Source organism: Oryzias latipes, chromosome 3 (assembly GCF_053564925.1).
Source record: "Oryzias latipes strain Hd-rR chromosome 3, Olatipes_Hd-rR_3.1".
NCBI lineage: Eukaryota > Metazoa > Chordata > Actinopteri > Beloniformes > Adrianichthyidae > Oryzias > Oryzias latipes.
In genome coordinates, this window is record NC_136239.1 from 26,602,703 (window position 1) to 26,630,327 (window position 27,625).

The 27,625-nt window shown below is 38.4% G+C and overlaps 1 protein-coding gene and 1 long non-coding RNA gene across 5 annotated transcripts; both read right to left on the reverse strand.

Moving 5' to 3' along the window:
- Nucleotides 1-1,418: 1,418 nt before the first annotated feature.
- syt9a (synaptotagmin IXa) lies at nucleotides 1,419-27,508 on the reverse strand. 3 transcript variants are annotated; one of them, XM_020714700.3, is made up of 8 exons: nucleotides 27,372-27,508; nucleotides 26,874-27,122; nucleotides 15,948-16,443; nucleotides 15,102-15,657; nucleotides 3,942-4,062; nucleotides 3,675-3,846; nucleotides 3,346-3,475; nucleotides 1,419-2,041 (listed from the first exon to the last, which is right to left on the reverse strand). In XM_020714700.3, the coding sequence occupies exons 2-8, from the start codon at nucleotides 27,019-27,021 to the stop codon at nucleotides 1,976-1,978; spliced, it is 1,689 nt and encodes a 562-aa protein (XP_020570359.1). In that variant the 5' UTR covers nucleotides 27,022-27,122; nucleotides 27,372-27,508; the 3' UTR covers nucleotides 1,419-1,975. The 3 variants fall into 3 exon arrangements, with proteins under 3 accessions (XP_020570359.1, XP_011490266.1, XP_078800673.1); XM_011491964.4 differs by having other exon boundaries at nucleotides 26,874-27,442; XM_078944547.1 differs by having other exon boundaries at nucleotides 1,959-2,098; nucleotides 26,874-27,442.
- LOC111947151 (uncharacterized) lies at nucleotides 9,861-13,319 on the reverse strand. 2 transcript variants are annotated; one of them, XR_002872974.2, is made up of 6 exons: nucleotides 13,142-13,319; nucleotides 12,180-12,405; nucleotides 11,892-12,051; nucleotides 11,595-11,675; nucleotides 11,341-11,497; nucleotides 9,861-10,329 (listed from the first exon to the last, which is right to left on the reverse strand). It is a non-coding gene; the product is annotated as an uncharacterized LOC111947151 (long non-coding RNA). The 2 variants fall into 2 exon arrangements; XR_002872972.2 differs by having other exon boundaries at nucleotides 11,595-11,805.
- Nucleotides 27,509-27,625: the final 117 nt, after the last annotated feature.

Here is a 27,625-nt window from a genome sequence, read left to right on the forward strand (position 1 = left end):
GGTTTTAAGCATATTACATATAATCAATGCAGGGTTGCACTGTGGAATAGCGGTTAGTGCTTTCACATCACAGGCCCTGGTTCAAATCCTGGCTGGATGAAGTTTGCATGTTTTACCTGCATGTGTGGGTTTTTCTTCAGGCACTCCGGCTTCTTCCTACAGTCCGAAAAACATGCTTCGTAGGTTAAATGACCCAAATTGCCCCTAGATGTGCATGAGAGTGAGTGTGTGTGGCTGTATGGTCCTGCGAGTGACTGGCAACCTGCTCAGGCTGCCCCACCTTTAACTAATAGGAGCCGAGTTGGCTCCTGCAGCCCTGTGACCCCAAAAGGATTTCAGTGGGTTCTAAAGACGGATGGAGGGATAATTAATGCAAAGGGGTTGATCATTTACTCACATGGCAGCAGAAATGTGGGTTTTATTTTACATCTTACTGTTGAAACAGTCTTAGAAATCTGGAACTGGTGTAAACGTTTACTGTCACATGGTTAATGTGATCTGATCTGAGTGTTTTTCAAGAATGTTTTTCTTGTGATTTTTTTTTACACATTTGTCCCTGGGATTTGCACAGTAAAGATGTTTTTAAGTTGGCTGAATAATAGTACCTTGTGCTGCCCCATCAGGTCATAGAACAACATCAAGATCTGCTGAAGATGACAGAAAACCCATGCTAACATATTCAGTCACTTATTACAACTAAAGTACATTGAAGCTGATTTTGTTTTAAGCCCATGGCTCTAAACCTTGAGGCCTATGTGATTTAGTACAATGCTGTTATTTTATAATCCAAATGAGCTCAATAAAGCTGTAAAGCTGTATGGTAGAAGATTGAGAAAAATCTTTCCTGCTCTTGACTTTTGTTGTCACATTTAAATTTTTATGTAAACATTGGGTATGTATAACAAAGAAGTGGGTCATTCCCATTTTATAACAGCTTTAAGCATTAATGTAATTAGATTTTGGAAACTCTTTTTAGGCCAGATGTTTATTTCTTTTTGTTTAAATGTTGTAAAACCTCCCATCTAGCTAAAAATTGGCATCAAAACTAGTACTTGAATGGACGCATTTATGTCCACAAGCAAGTCAGCAGTCAGTATCAATACAGACCTTTGTCAAATAGATGTGTTGTGTGCTTGGTTTTAAATAAAAAATGTTTGTATGTAATGTGTTGGACGTTTATCATTATTGAAGTACAATATGACCCAATTAGACATAATCCGACATAAGTCATAAACTGATACTTTAACATTTTAAAACCTTTTAGAATACAGTATATTCGCTATGTAATGCTATGAATTTACAGTTTTAGTTTTTACCTTCCAGCATTATAAACTTGGGTTCATACATTTATTTATTTCTTCTGCTGTCTGAATTGATTCCCAAAAGCCAAAAATGTTTAATCTTTAAAAAAAAAAAAGTGACTTTTTCTTTTTATTGAGCACAACTTATTTCCAACATTTAACATTACCTTACTTACAGATCTTTTGTCTAAAAACAAACTTGCACTGCACACCATCTGACAGAACATTGCATCGTGTTACAAAAAATAGCAACAGTAACAAACGTACCAGAACAAACCCCACTAAATCATGACCTCATGCATCAAGTCACCACCGAATTTGAGAAAACAAACAAACAAGATGGCAGTTCCACTTTAGTACACTCAAAATACAGACCCACTTCGTTAAAAAATAAATAAACAAGACTTTGTTTAAAGACAAACACTTAAATAAAAAAAGTAAGGACTGTACTAACCCAGGAATGGGAGACTTGCGTCTGCATACACCTGTGGTTTATGCAACAGAACACAAGAAAAAAGGAAAACATCCATCTTTGCATTCTTGCAACATGCAACTGATCCAGCTGAGTTGTAGCCAGTGCAGCTTGTGTCGCTTTTCCATCACTATCAACACTCTGCATCACTCAGCAGAGGCTTTAGGTTTATCAGTGCTCTCAAGGAAGTAGTTTCTCCAAGCTATGGAGAAGGAGCGGTCTTCAGGGAATTACAGGATCCTCCTTGGCTACCTGTGGTCCCTTGGTACTGAAAAGGAAGAGAAGGGAGGGAGCATGGCTAACACCGACACACATGACATAATAACTAATAAATGAAAATGAAAAAAAAAAATACTTTAGAAAGATGTACCATACAGTCTTGACAAGTTTAAACAAAAATAATGTTTTACATTTAGGTTTTTTGTCTGAGAACCATCACATGAACAAAATGCTAATTTGGGCCAGTTTGTTTAGACTAAAAGGGTGTTTATTTGATGTTATCCTATTTTATTTTTATTTAGTGGCTCTATTTTAGTTGTTTGGTTTGCTATTTAAAATATATTCTGTAAAAGCCTTTCCACAGATAGATTCTCTTTTCTCCCAAGACTTTTAACAAGCCAAATAAGGTTCACACACCTCAAACAAGGTTTTAGGTGTGCAAATGTAAAAACATAGAGGCTGTAAAATGAGTTCTAAGTAAGATATGTTCCTGAAGTAACAATTGTATTCCATTTTTTTGGTTTAAAAAAACTCTCACATCCATTAAAATATGTAATCCCATATGCTAAATCATGGCATTTCGGGACACATTTAGCACCTAATATAAACTCTAAACAGATAGACAGACTTGTACGACCACATTGCATTTTTGAAAACAATACTAAGCAAAAACAAAAAAAAAAGTTTTGTTTTGTAATTTTTCTTTGGGGTAACTGTAAATGACTTGATCTGATACCAAACAGGTTGTCTCCTAACCATTACAGCCAACCATGAAGTTTATAAACACATTAATTTTACTGAGGATGATCACTTATTGGATTTTTTTCTTTTATTCCATTTTTTTGTTTGTTGTCTTATTTGCACTCTGTTATCATTTGTTTATGCCATAAATTACAATACTCTTTTCTGTATTGGTATGATGTATTGTTTATTGTACCATTGTTTGTTACAGTAAATGCAGAAACATATATTTTTTTTTACAAACAGACTCGTAAAAACCCACAGGTTAATCTAAAACAGCAGTACTGATAAAATGTACTACTTCAGACAAACTGGCAATATGAGTAACAAATTCAATGTTTATAAGAAATAAGTGCTGTCTCGTTTTAATTACAACACTTCAATGCATATTTTCTATTTTCAAATATAGTAAAACATTTTGTGATGTTTTTTTTTTCTTTGACTTTACTTTTAACAGGTCCAAACTGTGAAAGTGTCAAGATTTTAGAGTTAGTTGTGTTGACTGTCTGAACAACAGTAAAGTTTAGCAGCAAAATATTTTATGTTCCAAACCTGCTCAGTCCTCCATGCATGGAAACACATGTCAGATTCATTATATAAAAGTCAACTCACCTCAACAAGAGGATGCCAGTGGGCGACAGGTTTTCTGGGATATGTGAGCATTTCATTCCAGTGTTCTCGGCCAAGGCTGTCTGCATCATTTCCGACCCGGCACACTCCGATGACCTCATTATGGCCTACACTATGGGTGCAAAAAGGAGGAGAAAAAAATGTGATCACGACCTCTCCTGCTTTCTAAAAATAATGATGTTTTACACATTGAATGTGTGTCTGGCAAGAAAATAAAGCCAACCTATCTCATAGACGAATCACATTTAATTCAGATTAAAAATAGTGTAAATTGTGAGCAAAAATTATAGAGATTTTAAGAAGCTGCTAACCGATCATAATCCATCACTGCTATCAAAAGGCTGATTTGTTCTATGTTTTCTGGTGGGACATCAAATACTATGGCCTCATTATAGATTGGATTCAAAGTATTCCTTTTTGTTGACGTCTTCCTTTTCTTCAGCCTGCGGCCCTCACACATGAGTGAAACCTTCACATATGGATCTGAAGAAAAGAGACAAGCAAGAAGGTCAAGTTTTCATTTACACTCAGAAAACATGGGACTTTGGTTGCTAAAGACAGCATTAGATCGCCATTACCAGATGCACCCGTTATATCCATGGCCTTCAGATTACGGGCCTTTATCATAGTGATGGTTAGTCTTCCCGCAGTAGGCAAATAACAGAGGGAGAACATCAGATCCCCAAGGTCAACGTTATCCTAAAACACATCACAGGCAGGTTAACTCTCTCATCAGCTCTGTTTATTTGTTTTCACGTGAATCCATCAAAGCTTCCAGTATTTCAGCCAGCATAGGCATTTCAGTTCACCTGCAGCTCATTTGTCTCACATGGAAAAAAGAAAAGTACAGCAAGTGATTTAAACAACAATCCCTGTTGCACCTTTTGGCTACTTCATCACTATTGTGAATCTGGTATCCCTTCGTAGCCATTACATTATATGATGTTTCTTAACTTAAAGTAGGAAAACAGAAAATGGATTTTTCTTTTACTTTGCTTCAGTGGTATGTAGATGTTTTGTGAGTATATAAAACCCAAAACAGTTTTAATTTGATCTTTTTAGACCTCACAGGTGGATGTCAAGGCTCATTTATAGTGTTTTCTGTCGCCTAAAAGCAAAAGAGTCTGGTTCAGTTTTAATGTTGAATTTTCACTTTTACTCTTTATCACTGAGTTTCATGTTTCTGAACTGAGCAGTATCTCACAATCTAAAAGCACACATTCATTTAATTTACAAATGCAAATTAGAACTGAATGGCTGCCTGTGTTGGTCTTGTGATGACCTTCTGACGTGTCTTCTGTGACAAACAGGCGAAAGAATCATTTTCTGAGATGCAATGAAATGATACATGATGGATAAAAAATAAGAGAGTCTGGTCCTTATAATAGTGATTAAAGCAGTAAGCTGTAAAACAAAGCCACTGATACAAATGACAAATGGAAAAACTAGAAAACCCTTCTGCACTTAATGAATTTCATTCTGCCTAAATTAGAAAATGAATGCAGCACTTGACCGACTCTCAGTCCTGAGTGGAAAATTGAAATGTGGTCAACACTTCTTTAGAGGGAGGACAGTAACCTTTCTATTTCACTGCACTAAAAAAAAACATGTATTTTATCTCTATAATACTCAGAGAAAGAGAAAAAATGCTCATGTAGATTACACATTTAAAGCATCCAGTATTTCATTGTGTGCACCTGCATACACCTGTAGATGTGGCGGTGAATTCTAATTGTTAGGGGTTTTTTTTAATTATAAATTTCTGTAAATAAAAATAACTTACATGATTGGTTTGTTGCAATGCAATGTTGAAAATATTTTACATTGGTTACAAACTTCAGTGCAAAAACAAAGGGCAGAATACAGGGAAAATAAGTAAATAAGTAAATAAAATGTGATAGGTTTTTAAATAGAAGCCTAAATTAAACTCAAACTCAAACCTACATGAATTCAAAATCAGAATATGGACTTCAACCCCCGTACATAAGTCTTTATTATGTTTATAGTGGATTATACCATGTTGGGAATTCTCAATTCTGACTGGCTGCTGGGTGTGGGTTAAAAAGTGATCATCCACAGTGATAATGCACACCTAGAAAAGAAGTTCCTGTCATATACCTTAAATGTTCTTTTTCACTGCACTGGCATCTTTAAAATAAACTTTAGCTTCATCATCTGGATAAAAACAAGCAGTAAGATGTGAACTTTGTCTCTGAACTGATACTTTATAACCCATTGTGACTTTTAGCATATATATCGCTTTCCTTTGCCGCTGCAGTCGAGGTTGGTCATGTTACCATGACAGCAACGCCGTATTACATAACCACTAGTCCAGTTTTTGTAAAAACAAAAGCGATCTACACTGAAAAATAACAAGAATGAAGTAGTAAAATGGCTCAAATATTCATTTATTTTGCAAAACCATGCTATAAGCAGGATAATGGGTTACGATAATGCGCACTTCGAAGCCCATTAACCCTTACATAATAGATAGTGGTAATGTAAGAGAAGTTCTGGTCACATAGCCCAAATGTTTTCTATATCACTGCGTTGGCTTTTTTTAAACAAACTTCGGCATCATCTGGACAAAAACAAGCGGTAAGAGGGGAACTCACTCTCTGAAATGATACTTTATTTAACCTATTGTGAGGATCAGTATATATATCGCTTTCCTTTGCCGCTGCAGTTAAGGTCGGTGCCTCACCATAACAACATGTCGCACCATGTATCAAATAGTTCTCTTTTTATGGAAAAGCGTTTTGAACCAAAACAATAACAAGAATAAAGTACAAAAAATTGATTGAATATTTTTTTTTTTTGTAAGTGACCATGGTTTGAGCGGGATAATGACCTTCAAAATGTCTTTGATGTTTTGTAATGGCCATTATCAGAAATTAACGGGCAACCTGGAAGCAACCATGCTTCGGCTTCCACGTCATCCATTAATTTCTGTTATACCATGGTCCGGGTGAATACTAGATTCTGATTGGCTGCTGGGTGTGCATTAAAAAGGGATATACCACAGGATAACTGCACGGTGAAAAAAGAAGTTCCGGTCACTTAGTTTCAATGTTTTGTTTCACTGCGCCGGCTTCTTTAAAACAACCTTTTGCTTCATCATTTGGACAAAAACAAGTGGTGAGAGATTAATTTTCTCTCTGAACTGATGCTTTATTCAACCCATCGGAAAGATCAGCATTTTGGTTTATATCGCAGAGTCTTGACTGCAGCGGTGGTGCGGCGCAACGCAGACTATTTGTTTTTTTGTTTTTTGTTTTTTTTTTAACTTGTCCTGTCCAACAGCTGGGCAGACAGATGAGAGCTGAGGGCCTCTTGTGTTGGACATATTTTGCTTTAACAAGAGGGGTTATTAATCTTCAGACAAACCAAAGGTATGTCTGAATAAACCCCTTTTGTAATTGAGGCCAAACTTTATTAATTTCAATCATGTCGGAAAATCTTTGGTGTTGGACCGGACGGAAAAGGAAAGAGGGGAAGAAGAGAGAGGGACGCTAGAGAGGGGGGGGGGGGTAGGGGGGTGATAATAGGAGGGGGAAGGGGGATAAGACCATGAAACAGCATACAGCAACAAGTTTACTGGTTGTTAATCATTATGGTAAGGTTCAAATGCAGTACAAAAAGGGCGGGGCCCGTCCACACACACACTCAAATGTTATAAACACACCTGCTAGCTGCAAAAATGTCCACCTGTCGACATGTACACAAAACAGATAGTGTTCACACACATACCTATGCCTTAAAACCAACTAGTGTGAAATATTTCAGTCATTCAGTCATGCAAACTGTTAGTGCAAAGGTGAGCTAACACCAGTGCTCAGGTGAGTGTTTATGTTCTTCTAAAATGGATGGTGGAACGTGAAAAGGAGGGAGAGTGCCCAGCCATCCCCACCCCAAGACCCCCACCGCAGCAGCAGCGGCAGCCGGAATCCCCCCAACGCCACACGGGAACCGGCAGGGAACAACCGTCGCCCGGGCGACCAAGCCCGCCACCCAGGCCAGGGCCAGCAGGGCCGCCGCAAGGCCCCCAGAGCCAGAGGCCAGGGAGGCACGGAGGGAAAGAGAGCGCCGCCCCAGCCCAACCAGGAGAGCAGCCCCCCCGCCGCGCCGGGAGAACGCAACGCAGGGCCCCACCGGAGAAGGACGCCCACAGCCCCAAACGAGCACCCCACCACCACCCAAGAGTTCCGGGCATCCCCCCGCCCCAACCCCAGGTACGAGCCAGGACCCCCCAAGGGAGACCCGCTCCGCACTCCAGGCAGCCATCCGCCCGGCCCACGGTTGGTCCAGGAAGGAGCGAGGCAGGGGGCCCGCCGCCCCCGCCCAGGAGGGGGGAACCCCGGGGAAAAAAAGAGGGCCCACAAGGGGTGTTGTAAATATGGCCCGACCAGGCTCGGCCACAGTTGGAAATTTGGCGGGGCCCAGCACTCAGGAGCAAGGACGAGAACCCACCCCCCAGGGACCAGACACCCCCGGCTCAGATGTAATGTGAACCCCCCCACCGCGCGGAGAGAGCACCGCCGGGCCCAGGAAGCCGGCACCCCGGGGACTCGGCCGCAGACTATTTGTTCCGTGGCCGCACCACTTACCAAATAGTCCTCTTTTTGTGAGAAAAGTGATCCAAATCAGAAAAAAAACAATAACTAAGGACTAAAAACTGGTTGATTTTCATTGCTTTTTTAAGTGACCATGGTATAAGCGGGTTAATGGCCTTCGAAGTGTGCCTTATCACTTTTTAACGCACTTCGCAGAAGCAATCGTCCTACCGTTTGCATGGGACGGTTCAGGCTTCCACGGTGTGCGTTAAAAAATGCATACTTCGTCGGCCATTAACCCTTGCATACTGGACACTTCGCCAGCAATTGTCCCTTCCATAACTGACTAGCCCATGAGATACAACAATGTTGTCGTTGCATACTTTATGCTTTGCAGTTTTGGTGTAATCAGGATAAAGATTCAAGGAGAAAGATTCAAACCTGTTCTCCAAATTCTTGTTCAAGTTCATATATTGGTTTGTCATTTTCGTATTGACAGCAACAATAAAAGCAAGTGCTATTTAAACATTTGATTATCCAAGTACTAATATTTTAAAAGGGGTTTTAAAGTAATTTCGGACAATACTTTACTTTCAAATATCATCAGTGAAAACGAGTTTAAGTCATCAACTCATCGCAGGCCAAAGCAGAAAAATACAATAAGGAAGGGATTTACACAGTTATGTTTGCATAGAAACGTGATGCTTAGAATTAGAAAAAATCATGTTTCTCTTTTAAAATACAATCTGCTTTTGCTTCACAGATAAACAACGCAAATCTGATGACGAGACCAACAATATGTTCAGTCCTTCTGGTAATCAAGGCTTAATGAAAACATTTGTTTTTTGTCAAATCATTTCTGCTGCAATGTTTACTGAAAGCTTCACCTTTATTCTGCATTCCAAAGATAATTAGCTTGTTTTGTAAGGGCATCAGTGGAAGTGTGTTTGATAAGCATTTATGCATGTGTTCAGCTTCTGTGTTTGAGCAACAAAGCATCAACCACCTGTGTTACAACTTCACAGTAAATCATGAAGAGCATGGCAGCAGCACTTATCCTTAAGATAAGGATTTACCTCAAACCATTTTGCCATAGTTCCCTTGTTTAGCACTAGGCACAGTGCACTTACTGGTTAAAAAAAATGTGCTTGAATTTAACCTGATATCTGCCTTATTTCATCTTTTTATTTTAGTTTTAATAGCAGGAATGTTTTTTTTTAATTAAAAAAAAGTCATTGATAATGTTTAAAGCACCTTAATACTTTTTTTGAAGATCTCCTAGATGTCATGTTTGACACATCCCATAGGAAAAATCTGTTGCTCATATGTTGCTTGATCTCGTCTCTTGAGATCAGTTTGAGCGTCTCATATTCGTATCATTCTGTGATCATTTGCTTCTTAACTCTTGCTCCTAAGGGTCCCTTAGGAGCAAGAGTTAAGCTATAATGAGAAAAGACATCACTGAGACAAATGAGGTTGAGTTGAGACAACTGTTAGAGCAATAATTGAGAAGTGGGAGAGACGAACCTAAGACGTTCATGAGACAAATCTGAGAAGAATGAGTCCTAAAAGAGATCTCATCATTGTCTGTCTGATGTCTGTTTCATGTCTTAATCATTTCTCTTAAATGTCTTACCAAAGCCGTTAATGAGAATGATATTTGAGATGTATTTGAGAAAGAAAAGAGAAGTTATTTTTATAGCAGTGGTAGCCAATCCTGGTCCTCAAGGGCCACCATCCAGTAGGGTTTAGATGTTTCTTTGCTCCCCAGATGTGAATCAACAGGTGATTAACCACCTCCTGCAGAACTTGAGGAGGCAATTCAACCACTGCAGCAGATCTGTTGGAGCAGGAAAACAGCTAAAACATCCAGAACAGTGACCTTCAAGGACCAGGATGGGAGACCACTGATATACAGTAACAGTAAAAACAATACTAGAAATGTAAATGCTTTACACTTTATTTGGGCAGCACCATCATCAGTACAGCATTTGAATTGTGGTAGCAGTATTAAACACTTTTTAAAATATTAAATGCATTAAGTACATGAACTGTGGCGTACTAAATGTGGCTGACATGATGGTAAAGAAAACTTCCATATTTTAAACAACAAACACACTGACATCACTGCTGAGGTACAAGGAAAAAAACAAGATTATGTAACCACATAAAAAAGTACCTGATAAAAACATTCTCCTAAACTTGCAGCCTACCAAATCCATGGACCAATTTGAGAACCAAATTAAGATAAAAAATAAGAAAAAAGATGGAAGAGAAACCAGTCCGCATACTGTAGATCATAGCAGTGGCCTTAGAACCTGCTCTGCCCTACATTTGTTGACAACGGCTTTCTTGAGCTTGGCCTCTTCAATTTGTTCCCAACCAGGTAGAGTGGCACATCACAGGACATAAGCTGTAAGACAAGAACATTAAAATCTGGCATGAGTAAATTGATAATAGACCGCACATAACAAACAAAGATAACACTTCAAGCTAGAAGCAAACTGTAGTTTTATAAAAGCAGCTGCATAATGCTACCATAAGATTACGTTTCTGTCATCCCTAAAAGCAGCCACACGTCGCTTGAGAGGACATCTGTTTCAGTTAAAAGAATTGAAATGCAGCATACTATGGGCATTAAATATTTAACAAATAAGGTTCAAATCTGTTTCATTTCATTTTTCATGATACAGTCCAGATCAAACATTTAAGAAATGATCAAGTCACATTTTGCATGGTTGGCTCTTAACAAGGGAAAAATAATAACCATGTCTTAATTGGGACGCTGAGGGCTGATCGTGTCAGACGGCAAACTGTGGAATAAGATATTTCAACGAATATATATTATGGTATCATTAAGAATTTTGTGGTCAATATTTTTTGGATTGTTCAGAATATTTCCATTAGTTTTTTAAATTAGAGCACTTTGGCTTAGGTCTTTGTTCTGTTTGAGACTGAAGAATTATCCCTTAGTGGTACAAAAGTAAAGATTGGAAAAAAGTCTGTTATACTTAGAAAACTTCATAAAGCCACCCTTTAAATTGTATTTTATTTCTTTTAATGTGACACAATCTTACTATTTAAATCAAATTACCCCAAAATAAGGATTTTCAAAGCTAAATTTTAGGTTAGCCAGGGCTGCTCATTCCTGGTCCTTGGGATCCATCACCCTGACTGTTTTCCAGATCCCCAAGCCCTGCTAGCTGTTGATCAGCTCAACCAGATGTCTCCACATACTGATTGAATGAACACACCTGGTCCAGGTAATCAGCTGGAAATCAGGCAGGCTGGTAGATCTCAAGGACCAGGGATGAGCAGCCCCGAGTTAGATTAATACAAGATTAATAAGAATAATTAACTGCAGGTCATGATTAACTAACCACACCCAAAAATGAATCGCATGACAGCACTCATAAATATGTACCTTTGCAGAAACTCCAGGGTTGAAGCCAGCTCAGTTGGATAATGACTGTTAAAGCAGAAGTAGCTTCTGAACATCAGTCATAGTGCTGCAATGTTGTTGTGTACGATGGAGCGGTCCCAACTCAGCATGAACCTCCTTGGGGAAAAGAAAGACTGTCCTAAAGACAGAACAATGGATGAAGTAAACATGTCACTCATGTACAGTGTACAAAGACAAAACCTTTAGAATAATTTAACACTGGAAACTTTACTTACCACATACAATAACAGTTGGAGTCAACGACACCTGCTGCAGCTGGACCTCGTCTGCATCTTCTACAAGAACATGGCATCCTCCTCATTAAAGTAGCAGAGCAGAAGAAAGCGCATCTCTTTAACATCTCATCTCTTCTGAGCAGCCACTCTGCTCTCCCCGCATCATCTGCAGCCTTTTAGAGTTTGGAAAAACGACTTGCTTTCATCATTTCTGCAACAAGAGTGCAAACCATTTCTTTCCTTAGTCTTGGGCCAGGTCTCTTTCCAAAGACTGCACAAATTCCTCAGAAAACTTACTCCATGGAATTTCAAAGCTGTCCTCCCAGTCAATGTACGTACAGTCCTCGGCTTCTGGAAGATGTGGATGACGAACTCCTCGGTGACTATAACAAAAGTGATGATGATTGTGTTGGTGAGGTCTCAACAGATGATGATGTGCTGTTCTCTGGCGTTTGGTCTGCAACAAAAAACAAACAAACAGTATAAGTGTATTAAGTTTACACTGTACTGTCAGTGTGTTACCCATTCATATTCATATCCACTTCTGTGCATTACAAAAACTCATTTGTAATGTTTGAGACTCACATTTCAATTTCCAAAGAGCAAGACGTTTCCGGGCTTGAACAGGTCTCAAAGCTGGCAGCAAGTCAGCCTCTTCTATGAATCGTAGATCCTCATACAACTCCATTTATTCCAATGGACTGCAAGTGTTCTTCCAGGATGTCTTTTGTGGCTCTGGTAGGACCTCCATAATGGCAGTGTGGAGGAACATGGGTTCTGATTCACTCATTTTCACGTGTATTTAGATCACCTTTAATCAGAGAGGGGAAAAAAAACATCATGTACACACATTTTATACAGCACAAAGTAAGATCTGGAAAGGTTTTTAAATATGATTTATGATTCACTAAAATCCTCGTACATATCAGTGTTGACATTTGTTGGCTTAGCTACATCTGTGCTCTCTAAACATCTCCACCACTGACAGAGGGCTGAGAACATGTTTCCCTAATATGCATACTTACATTTTCAGATTATGCTTTCTAGACATGTGAGCAGTTAATGATGACTTTACTTTAAACACATGTCCATAACCAGTTTCAAAAGATGGCATGCCAGGCCAAACGTCTGCAAGATGATCTTTTAAACAAGATAAAAGCTTTTTACAGCGTAAAAAATGAACATACAGTGAAACTGCACATTTTGAAGTTTGGAATAATGGTCTGTGGTGTCGTCACACTGTGAATGGGACGAACCCTGCAGACCCTTAACTGAAGAGCAAAATGTCTTCCAACAGTTACTTAGCACTCACGCGTTTGGAAAAATATCGAGGCTCATTCTGTAAACTCTGCACTGCAAATAACTCTTCAATGTCTCTATTTTTTATTACAAAAAGCACAAGTAAACCTTTGTAAAAAGTAATAATTACTTATACAGCCAAAGCCACCGCGAGTAGCCCAGACGTCTGCATTACTGGCGGAGCTAGCTTAAAACACCTTTAGCATTCAACAGAGTTCAGAGTTGGAGGGAAGAAATCGCAAACTTACCGTGCAAACTTCAAAGATTTTACTTGAATCTTTTCCAGACAAGCAAAAAAAATGTTGGAGATTCATCACACGGATTGTTAAAACGCAGAAAAAATACGACAAACGGTCGTCAAAAGTCTCTCGTTCTCTGCACTTCTCCCGCTTGCAGATTCCGGCCCGTTGGTGACGTCAACCACAGAGTTTTCCCTCCCACCGTGATCAGCCAATCAGAAATCTGTGTCAAGTGAGGCTGTGATACAGTTTAAAATTCAAATCGGGTTACTCCAGGCTTCTGTTTGTTCAATATGATGCAGACTAAAATCAAGAAAACAGAAAATATTTTCAGCTTGTAAGGCTGCATGAAGGGTGATTTTTAAAGACAAAGATAAATTAACTCAAACTGAACCCCATAAATCTGTACCGCCCTAAAGTTGATTTATTAATTTGATTATTTTTATTTGTGTATTTTATTTGTTTGTTTCAAATGTAAAATCTATTTTTTGTTCACTTTAAGGTGATCCAAATATGATCCCAAATGTCCTTTATTTAGTTCAGACATCAATGTGTTAAATGTTTTATACCCACCAACATATAAGTGTGCGTATATGCACTTGTGTGTGTATGCATGTGTGCCAGTGCATGCGTGTGTTTGTGTTTAACTAAACCTAGCATCATTAACCCAACATACATTCTTGTTCATTTATGTTTATCTAAGCAGTCAAAAAAAAAGTTTATTAAATCGACACTGCAACGTTGTCTTGAAATTTCATGTTTTTTAAAAAGTTTCAAAAATATGTCTTTTGAGGACATGACCGTCTTAATGATTTAACTTTTTTTTCTTGAAATTGTAATTAAGTTATATAAATATGTAAGCAATAAACAACTTTTTTAAGTTGAACATAAATAAAATAAAAAATATTATTTTCTAGAGATGAACTGTAATGGTGTCATCATGAGACTCATTTTAGGGCTTGTACTACTCTAATTTTTCTTTTTGCTGAGACAATAAAAAAAAGGCTAAAACAAGATCTAAATTATTGAGCAACGAGAGACAGAACCATTGATGTCTTTCACTGAGACATAACTGAGATAGGAATTTGAAGTAAGGATATCAAATTGAGACATACTTGAGCGCAACATAATATGGCTAATTTTTCTCTCAATTGAGATCTGGAGAAGAGACAGTTGTGAGAGAATTTTGAGATCTCAAACAGTGCTCACTGTGAGACTTATTTCTCAGGAGAAATGTTTGAGAAGAATGAGAAAAGCAGTTTAGTCTCAAACAGTTCTCATTTATGTCTAGGAGACGTAAATGTGACAGAAACGAGATCTCATCTTCCGTTTTGCTTTGCTATGGGATGTTTATAGCAAATAACAGTTTAAAAAGAGATTTAGTTGTACGATTATTAATTAATTTGAACTCACAAGTTGGTATGACATGTAAACCGTTCATTTAAAAAAAGATCTAAAGAATAATGCATATTTTGGGACTCATATAATAAAGTCGAAGACAGAAGAATGAGAGAAAAATTTTTATTTTAGTAATAGATGCTACCCTAGCATCTGTGTTTAATAAATGTGGCTTAGACCTTTAGTAACATTGCACCTTAAAGAAAGTCCCATGAAGAACTTCAGTTTTGTGTTTTGTCTTCAGTTCTATTTGTAGAAACTAAATCAAGCCATTGGCTGAGAGATAGAGTTGGAAAAAAAACTAAAGGAACTTCAGAACCTTGCACAAATATCTTGACATTTTGGAGACTGTTGGCAGTGACACTTCTCACTTTATCAGGACTGGCTCCAGCCCATGGAGAACCTACCGTGATTCTTCAGTTCTTCAGGTTACCTGAGCACTTTCTCTTTGGAAGATGATACATTGCTCATATTGACACAATTACAGTTTTGAAGTTTCAGCACAAGTTTTTGTTTTGTTTTTGTTTTTTCTGTTTTTTTACGAAAAATAAGAACAGAAGTGTTGACTCACCGAAGAAACATACTGGATATTCAGGCAGAGTTGGGTTTCCCTGGGGAAATCTGCCAGCTCCAGGAAGTTATCCACAACCACCTGACCAATAATGTCATGACGGGAGAAGCGATCAAAGTCATAGACACTGAAGTGCAGCTTACGAGTGGGAAGCTCAGAGTAAGCCACGGGAAAAAGGAAGACCTCATCAAACACAGGGTTAAGTGTTTTACGGTGCACCTTGGTTTGGTGCTTGGTCTTGCGATCAGGCAAAAGGTATATCTTAACATATGGGTCAGAGGTTCCGGAGAAGTCCTTGGCTGGGAGATCCTCTGCTTTGTGGATTTTTACTATTAATTGTTCCAGGTTACAGTCAAATTTAAGAACAAAGTGGAGGCGACCACAACTTCTTCCTCTGTGACTGCCTTCATCCTCATCCATAGAGCAAGGCTGATAGAGTTCAGGCTTGAGACTACCAAGACCGAGACCCATTCCAGTGAGCGAGTCCTGCCTTTGGAACTGTGCCACATTGAAGTCAGGGTTAGAGAGGTTCATATGTCGCCGAATGGAGCCTTGGCTGTGGACAGAAAAAAAAGAAACCATAGGATTTTGTCTATAAAAATTGATGCCATGTATAATTTAAAACCTTTCCCTGTCAATATATTTTTTTAAGTTCACAAACTACAAGTCCCCTCACAAAAATGCTGCAACTTCCAAAGCAGGAAGCAGGAATGCATATGGTGCTTTACAACTGTGATGGGAGGACAGTGAAAAGTAAGCAGTTTTCTTGGTATTGGTGAAACGATAGAGATGTTGCATCAGAACATATTTCAGTTATGAGAAACCAACAATGAAGTTCATACTAACCCAATTTCAGATATTGAGCAACCACCTGGCGCAGGGTCTGTGGTCTGCCGCTGCATTCGAGGATTAGTGTGAATCCCACTCTCTCTGCTTTTACTCTGAGCATCCAGTGCAATGTCTGGAGATGTGTGGCTGATCTTCATAGCTGCCTCTGGTGTGGCCATAACCACAGGTGGGGGTGATACAGGAGTCCCAGGAGCTTCCACTGACACTACAGACGCCACAGGAGTGGGCTCTTTGGTGATTGAGCAGTGCGACGACTTACGGCGGTTGTGCATTGGGGGATCCACTGCCGTGTAGACAGGCTCTCGTGGTGTAGGCTGAGAAGGCAGGGGGCTCATGGTTGGATTGATGTGCCCTTGAGGTTCCTTGGTGGTGGGTGAGAGCCCACGTTCTCTCCATGGTATCCAGCAGAGCTTCCAAGAGACAAAGAGCGAGACTCCAAACAGGGCTAAGCCACAGGCAGTCACTACCAGTGACAGCAGACTCACTGATATATCTGAGAGAACAGGAGAAAAAATACTAGGTTAGATGGTGAGATCCCTTGATGTCCTCCTTTGTTACATAATCTTACATTCATTGTTGTGACGTGAACATTTTCAGTTAACAAAAGTGGGAGTCCCAACTGATTTTTTGCATGACTTCCCAAATCTTAAGTTGTAAAGATACAGGTTTTTTTTTCTTGGTCTGTAGGTTTGAAATGATTAGAAAATAAAAATAAAAAATTTCTAAACAAATGTCTGCTAGTAAACAATTACCGAACCAAATGACACTTCTAATGTTTTTTTCATGAAGTGGAGCATGGGAGAGATAATTTGGGGAGACAGTTTATGCTGGATGGATATCGAAATCTGTCCTTTACTTTTAGTCTACAACTACCTTAGAATAATAGATCTGTTTTTATTAGGAGTGTAGCAATTCATCTTAACAATGATTCGATTCATTTAATCATTTGTTGTTCCTCATTCATAATTGATATTGGTTTATTTTGAATCATTCGATTCAATCCGCTGAAATCACGTGTTATTGGCTTGTTTTCAGTTTATAGAAAAATAAAATAAACCGACTGTGCTACAATTCAAAATGTATTTTCCAATATCAATATAATCAATTTATTTCATTTTGGAGAAATGCTATAATAATACAGACCAATGTGATTTGATTAAAAGCTACATACCTTCCTTTTTTTTTTTTTTTTACAGTAAGAATTATTTTAGGCCAAAGTCTGTCATACAACAGTTTTTAGTTTCAAATCGTGACACCAAATATTCCCACACTGCATTTGTTTACACCAGCACAGGGTGTGCGAGTTACCATGGAAAGGGAGATGAGGTGTGAACCAGTGAGTCGTCAACAGCTTTCTGAATCATTCCTGCTTTCAAAAAGTGGGTGACTTTCCATAAAAGCATTTCTCTAAACAGAAATTAGCAGCTGCATCTCTGCAGGGGGGTGTCTTTGACATTTTCAATTTAAATATGTTTTTCTTTCCAGACCTCCAATTTGATTGACAGCAAGTGAATCGTCTCTAAGACTTGTTAATGTCTTTTCACTTTAGCGTGACAACACATACATTCCAAGCAAAAATGAAAACAATTTCTGTTTTTGTGGAGTACTTTTTTTATTAGTAAGTAAAGTTTATTTGTATAGCACTTTTCCCTGAAAGAATATCAAAATGCTTAACAACATAAGTAAAAAACAAAAACTACCTTAAAACAGAATAAAACGAAAATAAATGGAGCATATTAAAAACAAAATACACATAAAATAAAAATGTCTCGCCAAAACAAAAACCCAGTTTTAGCCAAGAGCCTGCTGAAAAAAATTGGTCTTCAGGAGCATTTTAAAAGCTGTGGCCGAGTCAATGAGGTATACCAAAAGAGGCAGAGAATTCCAGAGTTTGGGAGCCATTGCTTGGAATGTTGAATCCCCTTAGTGTTAAACTGTGTGTGAGGGACTACCAAAAACACCTAACTCCAACTTTACACACAAACATACACAAATGCAAAGCCTGATTTTTGCTGAGCCCCTTAAAGAACAGATAATACAAAAGAAAGGAAAACAATCTATGGGTATGATGTCTTTGATCAGCACCAAAACTAAAAAATTCTTTCGGTTAGAAGATACCACAACAATCCTCCTTTCTGGCAATGTATTTCAGCCCAGAGATCCTTGTTATTTTCCTCTGTGCTGTTGTAGCTCCCTGAGTGGTAGATTAACCCACAAAAAAGTGCATAACATTTTACATCAAAGCTAATTAAACAAGGTTATAACTTAAAAAAAGCTCTGTTAACTTACTTAACACAAAAATAACAATTTCTGCAGTCAAATGACAATCTATTCGAAATCATAATCTACAAATGCACAAAGATTTTCTTTTTATTATCAGTGATATTATTTGCATGTTGAAAATTATGAATTGATGTCCTTAAATAACACCACCATTCCATATGTAAAAACCCACAATTGTAATACTCAAACATTAAAACACAGTCTGATTTTTCTGCTGATAAATCAGACCCGTTGAGTGCAGGGGTGGGTGTGGATGAGCAATTATTCTGCATGTGGTAAATGCTTTCTTAGAGCTTTCTGACTCATAACGCATACATTTTAAAACCTTCAAGCCTCCATTCACAGTTCATCTTTCTGAATTTGTGGCTCGTTCAGGTCAGATTGAACGCACAGTCTGTCTACCATTGACAAAGGCATGGCTGAGTCAAAAATTTAAAACGCTGATAATTCCAATTTCTTCCTACCAATGTTTTTCTTTTTTTTTTCTCTGCTTTATCCAGGATGCGTGTAAACAAGGTCAAATAAAAGAGTAAAGGAAGATAAGAGTGTTTTTTCTTTAGATTAGATGCAGCCCCACTGATCATATCTCGAGGCAAGTGTGCATTGAGCCACTGTTGTCTGATTGGCTAATTACACATTGAGTCAATGGGCAAATGGATGGGTCTAGGGAATGTTGCAGCTGGCAAGTGTCCATGTAATCCACCATGTAGAAGAGAAAAACAGCTGCTTGCTGTGAGATTGTGGTCTGCAGCTATAAAGAATTTAACATTTTTACAGGTTAATTTGTATAAAAATCTCTGAAACAAAATGTTAAACAAGTTAAACTTGACTATTAAATTTTCCTTAATGAAACCTATGTGTGACCTTCTATGTTGGTAGAACTGCAAATGTGACCACTTTTTAAAAAAAATGCACAAAATATATAAATTAACAGTTTAATATATTTATGTGACAGTTTTGTGCTATTATTCAAATGTGACCTCCAAAAAGCTAATGGCAAAAGCATTCCCTTTTGCTAGACTCTACGCTTTTTGGAGCCAAACCCGGTCTACCAGTTAGTTTGCAATGAATTGCAAAATGCCTTTTTAAATTGCATGACTAAATTGCATATTGAATTGTCAACTGAAATGTGAATTGTCATTTAAATTACGGGTGGGAAAACATTATCAGTATATGCATAAAAAATGATTGCAATGAATAAATGAAAATCTCAGTTTATTGAAGGGACATTTTAAGGAGGTTACTATAAAGTGGTAAGCCAGATGCCAACAAAGACGTACATGAATCTAGTCGTCTACAAGTGGATACATCGGAAGCGGAGCGGGGAGCTTGTGGCACGCTGATTGGAGCTTCTTTGTCACAACTACAAGTCAACAATGGCAATGGCATTTTTTCGTCTGCTCGTGATTTTTTTGAATACTCAGAAATGAAATTTTAAAATTCATTGTCTTCCTAAATGTCTTCCGTCGAGAGAAAAATGCCAGAAGAACATGCTAATCTGAGTGGGTGTCACCCTTGTGCTGTCATAGGCACTTTAACATTGGGAGTTGGGTCATCTAGACCCACTAGACAGTGTTCTGAGCCTTTTTTCTTCAATGATTTGTGAACCTCACTGGTGTCCATGGATTACATGAAATCTTTCCAGCTTTATCCACCTTTGTCATGGTAGGGAGAACATGTCAATGTAAGGGTGGGGTTGATTTCCAACTCAAAGTGTTCACTACGACCTGTCGCTCACAGCATGCCCATAGAAAAAAAAAAAAATGTGCATGAACCCTTTCGTTCTTTGGGCTCATCGAACAATCTACGATCTTGATATTTCCTGCGGGCCATTTACCTGCCCCATAGAGGTTTCTCTGTTTTTCACCTGCAAGGGTACCTGTTAGGGGACTTGTGACTAAGGCCTTTTTCTAGGCGTTACTTTTAGTTAAGTTAGAGGGGTACTCAGTATGAAACTCACCTGTTTATAAAGTTCTGCAAACATTCAAGTTTTAAAAGAACTACAAAAACATTTTCACTATTTCTGTTAACACATGAGTAGCATTTGGTAGTTATGACTTTAAAAAGAACCAAACAAAAAGCAAGCATTTCATATTAATCAACTTATTACATGTATTAATTAACAAATAAAGATGAAAGTGCTTTTGATGTGAAGATGCAGTACACACAAAAAAGAGCCATATACATCCATAGATTTAGCAAAATATGATTAAATCTAAACAAAGGGTTAAAAAAGATTCACATTGGCTCACCCCTGAGTATTCTTCCTTCATTTCAGCCCCAGGCTCCACACCTGAGCCACACTTCCTGACAACAGCTCAGTCCCCAATGTTTCAGCCTGATCTGTCTTATTTTGACACAATCAAGGTTTCCCCGTAAAAGTACTTAAGCATCTAGGCCAACCACATTCCCCTGAACCCTTTGAGCTTTGAACCCTGCAACACCTAAACACACCTGCCAACCTATCCCCCTGTTTTAGTATTTCTAATGGACTTTCATCCTGCAGCATTTTCTTCTTCGAGAAATTTAATAAGGTTTTAATCTCGGAAGTGAACTAGTTTTCTTTAAGTGCCGTTTGCTTTATAGGTCTGCTTCTCCCACCTTACCTTCCTTTTTTCTACTCTTTCTACTTTTCATATGCTAAGCAAGCAAACACCATTAGCTGCACTATCTGAACATGTTCTGGCTTCTTCATTTGGCCAACTATGAGTGTGAGATGCAGAGAGAGTTCTGCAAGTTATACAGCTAACAAAAAACTCATTTTTGTTGCAATATAAAAGCATGTATTACTTTGTGAAAATAAATACTGTTATAAATAAATACTGTTTAGCTAGAAACGTTTTTTCTTTGTCCATCTTTCTGTAACTTCCTGATTAAGGATAAGTATTGAGCGATTGTTTTATTATCTTACTTTCTGTTAGATGATGCAGCAAATTATTACCATTTTAAGCCGTTCAGATTTTAAAAATCTCTGTTGTAAAATTTCTATCATGTACATTCTGTGAATAGATCATTTAGATTGATGAACAAAATAATTGATACAGACTAACACTATTAGAAATATTTACTGTATTTCATCCCAAATCTTTAAACAAATTCAATTACAGCATACCTATTCTGTAACTCCAGCATCTCTTTCTAGTGTGAGACTGGTTCTGTGTGTGGGCACTATCAGAGTTGCCACAGGAACTCAGACCAACTGTGCTTTCTGTGCTGAGCTGTGAGATTCTGTGAACACCAAAAGGAACTGAGAATTATGGGAGAATAATGTGGAATAATGATGTCGAGAAACTGAGCAATTTGCCGTCAGAGGACACTGAGCCTACAGTAGTCAGTTTGGCAGGCTGCCCCGCCCAGGAGGTAAATATTCTTAAGATATCTGGGGAAAATCCAGAGACTGACAACAGGGAGAGTGGACCAAATTTAGAGAGCAGGACATTCTAAGGTGCGATAGTGTGGGAGGTGAGCAAATGCTGAAAAAGCAATGTTCTGCCTCTGAGATGTATTTTCTCCAAGCACAAGTCTCAGTGGGCTCTTGATTCATTGTAGATTGATAATATAAGCTTGTCATCCATATTTGTTGTGTTCCAGACTGAATCGAATCCAGAATGTAAGAACAGATAGAAGAATCCAAAGTAGCTGCAGCAGAGAACTGACACCTTGAGGTAATTAGCAGACACTTTCATTGCGAGTCTCTTAAAAGCATTCACCCATTCACCCACTTTAAACTTGGGGATTTTTTTTTTTTGAGTTGCTTGGGAGAAACTTACTTCAAAGTTGTAAGTATGATGGAACTCATCATGTTTATTGGTAATTTATACATTTAAAAATGTGTGACTTAAATTTTCATATAATCAAGATCTTATCTGAAAGAGCAAGACAGAGGTCAGTTGCCTCGGGTTGTGTGCATGAACGCCAGCTTATATTGAAATAGCATATTGAAACAGAAAAAGTAATGAACTCCTTTCTATTTTCCACCTTCTCTATTCTGTTTAAAGAGCACTTGTCAGACCACTGCCAAAGAAACCCACCTTCGATCTGTCTTGTATATGAAATTTCAGGCCCATCTCTCATTTTAATCTTAGGTAAAAATCCAGAACAAGTAGCATCAACCTTAAATTTTTACATTACCTATCACACTGTGGAGTCTGCATTTTTCTTGAAACGTTTGCAGCCTTTGGTACTGCACATCCCCTAATCCTTACACAGTATGTACTTGGTGAACTGGGCATGTCTTGCACAGTTTTTGCACAGCTGAACTCTTTATATCCAAAATTTTTCCATTCTCTGGCTTGTGGAGGTATCCACTTCTCCACGCATCTCAGCAGGTGTTCTACATTGATTTGTTTTTGGCTCTTCTTTCTGCTCCGTCTTGTCACATTTCTTAGAAACGTCATTTGCTAACTGTTTTTGTGTCCTTGCTATACTGAAGACACACGGCTTTTCTTATCTTTTCTCTAAACATGTTGTTAGGCTTGTCTTGCAGTCCTCTGCTTTGAGGAGAAAAGGATGTTCACTTAGTATAACCCTTGTGCTACCCTAGGCACTTTGACATTGGGAGTGAGGTCATCCAGACCCCACAAGACAGTGCACTGAACTTTATTCTTCAATGATTTGTGATCTTCACTAGTTTCCATGGATTACATGAAATCCTCTCCACCTTTATCCACCTTTGTCATGGTAGGGATAACATGTCAATGGTCGTCTTGACTCCATAGGATAGCACAAGGGCTAATGCAGAAGTTTGGTCTTCCCAGTCGGTCTTTTGCATCACACAGCTTCACCATCAACTTCAGCCGTTCACAAATTTTGCAAGAAAACAGGAGTCATTAATGATTACCTGCTCAACTATATAGAAATGTCTCTTTACAACTTCTGGAAGATCAGATCTATACCTTTCTGAAAACACAGTTTGATTTCTTGTGAAGGGATTTATCCCTTTTTTTCTTAATAAGTGCAATGCACTTTCAACAGGGCTGCCAGCCAGCACAATTAAACATCTGCAGATGATCCAAAGTGCAGTAGCATATCCCTTTTATGTAGCTGTTAGGTCTCATGTCACATCACTGTTCAGATCTCTGCATTGGATGCCTTTGGCTGCATACATCAAATTCAAAGCCCTGGTGTTTGCCTACATTTTGGTCAACTTAACAGCTCCATTCTCCCAAATGCCCTCATCCACGTCTGTGATCCAGTCTCCTCCCACATCCACAATGTACTCGTCCAAAAAAAAAAACAGTGGTACCTGCACCAAAAATCCAAAAAGCTGATCATCACAATAATCAAACAATGGTTGAACACTAATTTAAAGAACTGGCAATTTATTCTGCAACTTCCTGTCTCCCTTTCCATGATGCATTGGACATGTCCTTAAACTAAAAATATAAAGAAGGAACTCCATCACAACTCACCTATAAAAAATATTCTTTCTAACATACAATGTACCCACTTGTACTTTTGCTTTGGAAAGAAGCACTTTCAAATATAATTATCTGTTTAATGACACATTGAAATACCTTTAGTATGAGTTAGATTTCCAAAACAAAGTGTGTCAAAATGTATTTCATTACCTGAAAATCCCATTCTTTATTATTCCTTTTGATCAAAATGCGATCCAATTACTTGTTAATTGACTCTACTGATTGCTTCGGATTGTCATGGTGGTTATAAATCACCGGAATGAAGTAAGTCGATGTTTTGTGTTTGGTTCAAGCTTTGAATTAAACAGATAAACAAAGTTAAGAAATGAATATTCTAAAGTGATTCTGCTGAAGAAAAAAAAAGTTTGATCTGAGTCAGTGTGACCTCGCTTTTCAGTTTAGGCATGCATCGGAACTTGACTCCTTCCAGCTGCATCAGAAATAAAATCAGTTACATTTCATTCTACCCATTTGCCACAATTTTAAAAGAGAAGACATGAAGGATAAAAAATAAAACTGAGGAACAAGCTGTGCAGTTACGGAAACTGGTATGAAAAATGTGTCAAGGTGTGATGCTATTGACTAAAAAACAGCGTGTCATTGATAAATCACTGATATCAGTAAAAAAATAAAATAAGTACAAGATTGCATTAATAGGTCCTTCAAAATACTTTTATGCAGTGGAGTCAATGAGATCATGATATTTACTCTTATGTGAATTAGGTTTTTAAAAACCTTTTTTTTTCGGGGGCCGCACATGAGATAAACTCATTCTGACAAAGTTGGGGAAAAAATAAATATTTAAATTGCACCTAAGATGATATGAGCCACATGCCATTTCCAGTTTGAGCTTCCTTTGAGGCAGATGTGTGAAAAATGAAAGTATGTCATCAAACATATTAGTCTTGTGTGAAAATCGCAAGCACCCATTTCAGTTTCATTTCTTGATTTTAGTGGTTGTTTTACAAAATATGTCACTCATGGGGAAACTGTGCGAATGAGATTCCTCAATGAATTAGCCCCTTTTTATGGAAGCGATTCTGTAGCATTAATAAAAAGCAAAGTCAAAACCAGAAATGCTTTTTCATTTTTAAAATGAAGCTGCATTTTTTGACTCAAAAATAAAATGAAAAAGTAATCCACCAAAATGCTTTTTCATTTCCTTCCTCAACACAGCTTATTCTGTCACTTAATTAAAATGAAAATGAAAATGGTATTTGACATTTCATTTTCAAGAAGTTCTCTGGTAAATGTGTAGCATAATTCATTTAGAAATGTCTGATTTGACAATTAAAATGGATTAACAGAAATGCTTTTTAATTTTCAAAATGTAAGTGCATCAAATGACTCAAAATTCAAATGAAAAAGCAATATTTCAAAATGCTTTTTCATTTTATACTTAAAACTGCTTATTCTGTGTCATAATTAAAACGAAAATGCAAAGAGGGGATTGCATTTGCATTTTAACATCCACCCTGGGAAACTTGTAGCAATATTCATTTCTTAAAAGCATTAGCAGAGGGGAGGCGGGGCGATGACGTCACTGCTTTCTCCGTGTGTACGGCCGCTGACACACACACACGCACCAGGAGCAGACTGTGTTAGCGGCAGAGAAGACGGCTTTGAGTTGGTTGTGAACTTCTGATGAGTTTCCACAGCTTCTCAGGACTACATAACAGCATGTCCTTCTTCTGCGGTCCTCCTCCTGACGCACCGCGGACACGCTTTTGTTCTTCGGACCGCCAGCTGCCTTCGCATAGCGGAGCGCGAAGCTCCCGATGATCGCTGAAGGCGGAAATGCTGCTGCGATCTGAGAAACCATCAAATGAATTTGTGTTTCCAGTAGTGTCCAGAACAAAATAAAGACTCATGTAATTTCCACATATTTACACATTTATTTGCAGCTTCGCGCTGAATTTGCTGTTTGATGACAGCTGGAGCCCCATCAACAGACAGCAGATTTCTCCATGCTAAACGTTGCTGGTTGGACCAAAAACACTCACTCAGCGCGAAACTGCAGGAGACTATCTTCATAATGTGCTTTTATTACTGTCATGATTATTATTAAGGGCCTGCTCTGCTCGATCATATGTTTTTAAATCCGTGCGGTCAGACGACGCTGAAGAAGTTGGGTTGCGATTCACAGCTTCTGATTTGCGAGGGAGATAAAGGAACATTCTGCTGCATTTCTCGCATTAAGATCCAGGAATCCAGGTTTGAGCAGTCCAGGTCCAGCGGTTTGTGAACAGGACCCGGTTTTAGGTGATCTCAATGCGAACACAGACACACCAGGTCTCTCAGCGACAGCGGCCGTACACACGGAGAAAGCAGTGACGTCATCGCCCCGCCTCCCCTCTGCTAATGCTTTTAAGAAATGAATATTGCTACAAGTTTCCCAGGGTGGATGTTAAAATACAAATGCAATCCCCTCTTTGCATTTTCGTTTTAATTATGACACAGAATTAGCGGTTTTAAGTATAAAATGAAAAAGCATTTTGAAATATTGCTTTTTCATCTGAATTTTGAGTCATTTAATGCAGCTTCATTTTGAAAATTAAAAAGCATTTCTGTTAATCCATTTTAATTGTCAAATTAGACATTTCTAAATGAATTTTGCTACACATTTACCGTGGACCTTTTTTAAAATGAAATGTCAAATACCATTTTCTTTATCATTTTAATTAAGTGACAGAATAAGCAGTGTTGAGGAAGGAAATGAAAAAGCATTTTGAAGTATTGCTTTTTCTTTTTAATTTTGAGTCATTTGATGCAGCTTCATTTTGAAAATTAAAAAGCATTTCTATTAATCCATTTTAATTGTCAAATTAGACATTTCTAAATGAATTATGCTACACATTTACCGGAGAACGTCTTGAAAATGAAATGTCAAATACCATTTTCATTTTAATTTTAATTAAGTGACAGAATAAGCTGTGTTGAGGAAGGAAATGAAAAAGCATTTTGGTGGATTACTTTTTCATTTTATTTTTGAGTCAAAAAATGCAGCTTCATTTTAAAAATGAAAAAGCATTTCTGGTTTTGACTTTGCTTTTTATTAATGCTACAGAATTGCTTCCATACCTTTTAGTAGAGTAGGCAATTGGTAAAAAACCTGAAGCCATTGTGTGTTTCGTGGCTGTCAGTGAAAGAAGTCACACGTGCGTTCATTCAGCTGAACTCCCGTGCATCCGCTGAAATAAGCGTGCAAACGCCGTCTCACCTGAATCGGAGTACCGTGGCCTGGCGAGATCTCGGAAATAGTAGATAAAATCCAAACAGTTTTCATTCTGCACGTCCCCCTTCGAGCAAAGATCTGACAGGAGTTCAAGTGCCTTTTGACAAATCTCGTCATCTCTGTCTCCAGGCATTTCCCACCAGCATCCTTATAAATGGAGGGTCTCGTCGGCTCCTATTCCACGCTGATCAGCACGGCTTCTGGAGGCAAGCACTCATCCAGCGGCACGCCTTTCTGCACGAAGGGTAACGCACCGATTCAGAAAAAAATAAGGGAAAATAGAAGGTAGTCCTCCTGATCCAAAAGGGTATCCCACTCGTGAAACAAGAGGAGTTTTTTTTTTATGCAACATTCAATGAAACAGTCCTCTCACTCCGCTCAAAGCCACCGGTTGAATCCACGCACCGCCTCTGCTGCGACGTGCGCTCTCCAGCGTGCTGAAATGCGTGCCGAGGCTCAATAGCTGCAAATAAATGCTCTCACCTTGCGATCTTTCACTTTTCCCCTGAACCCGGGTTCTGCTGCATTTTACTGTTGTAGGTAAAGGCACTACAGAGGCGCATTTCCGAGCTCAATTACCTGTAACAAGCTTGAATTACTTTATTGCCTCGTCGAGCCTGGTTCGGTTTTACGTTTCTGCACATGCCCAATCAGAGGATGAACCCCCCTCCTCCCCCCTCCTCCTGATATCAATTCCCCCCTCGAGACACAGCAGGAGCGTTTATCACTTAATTTCG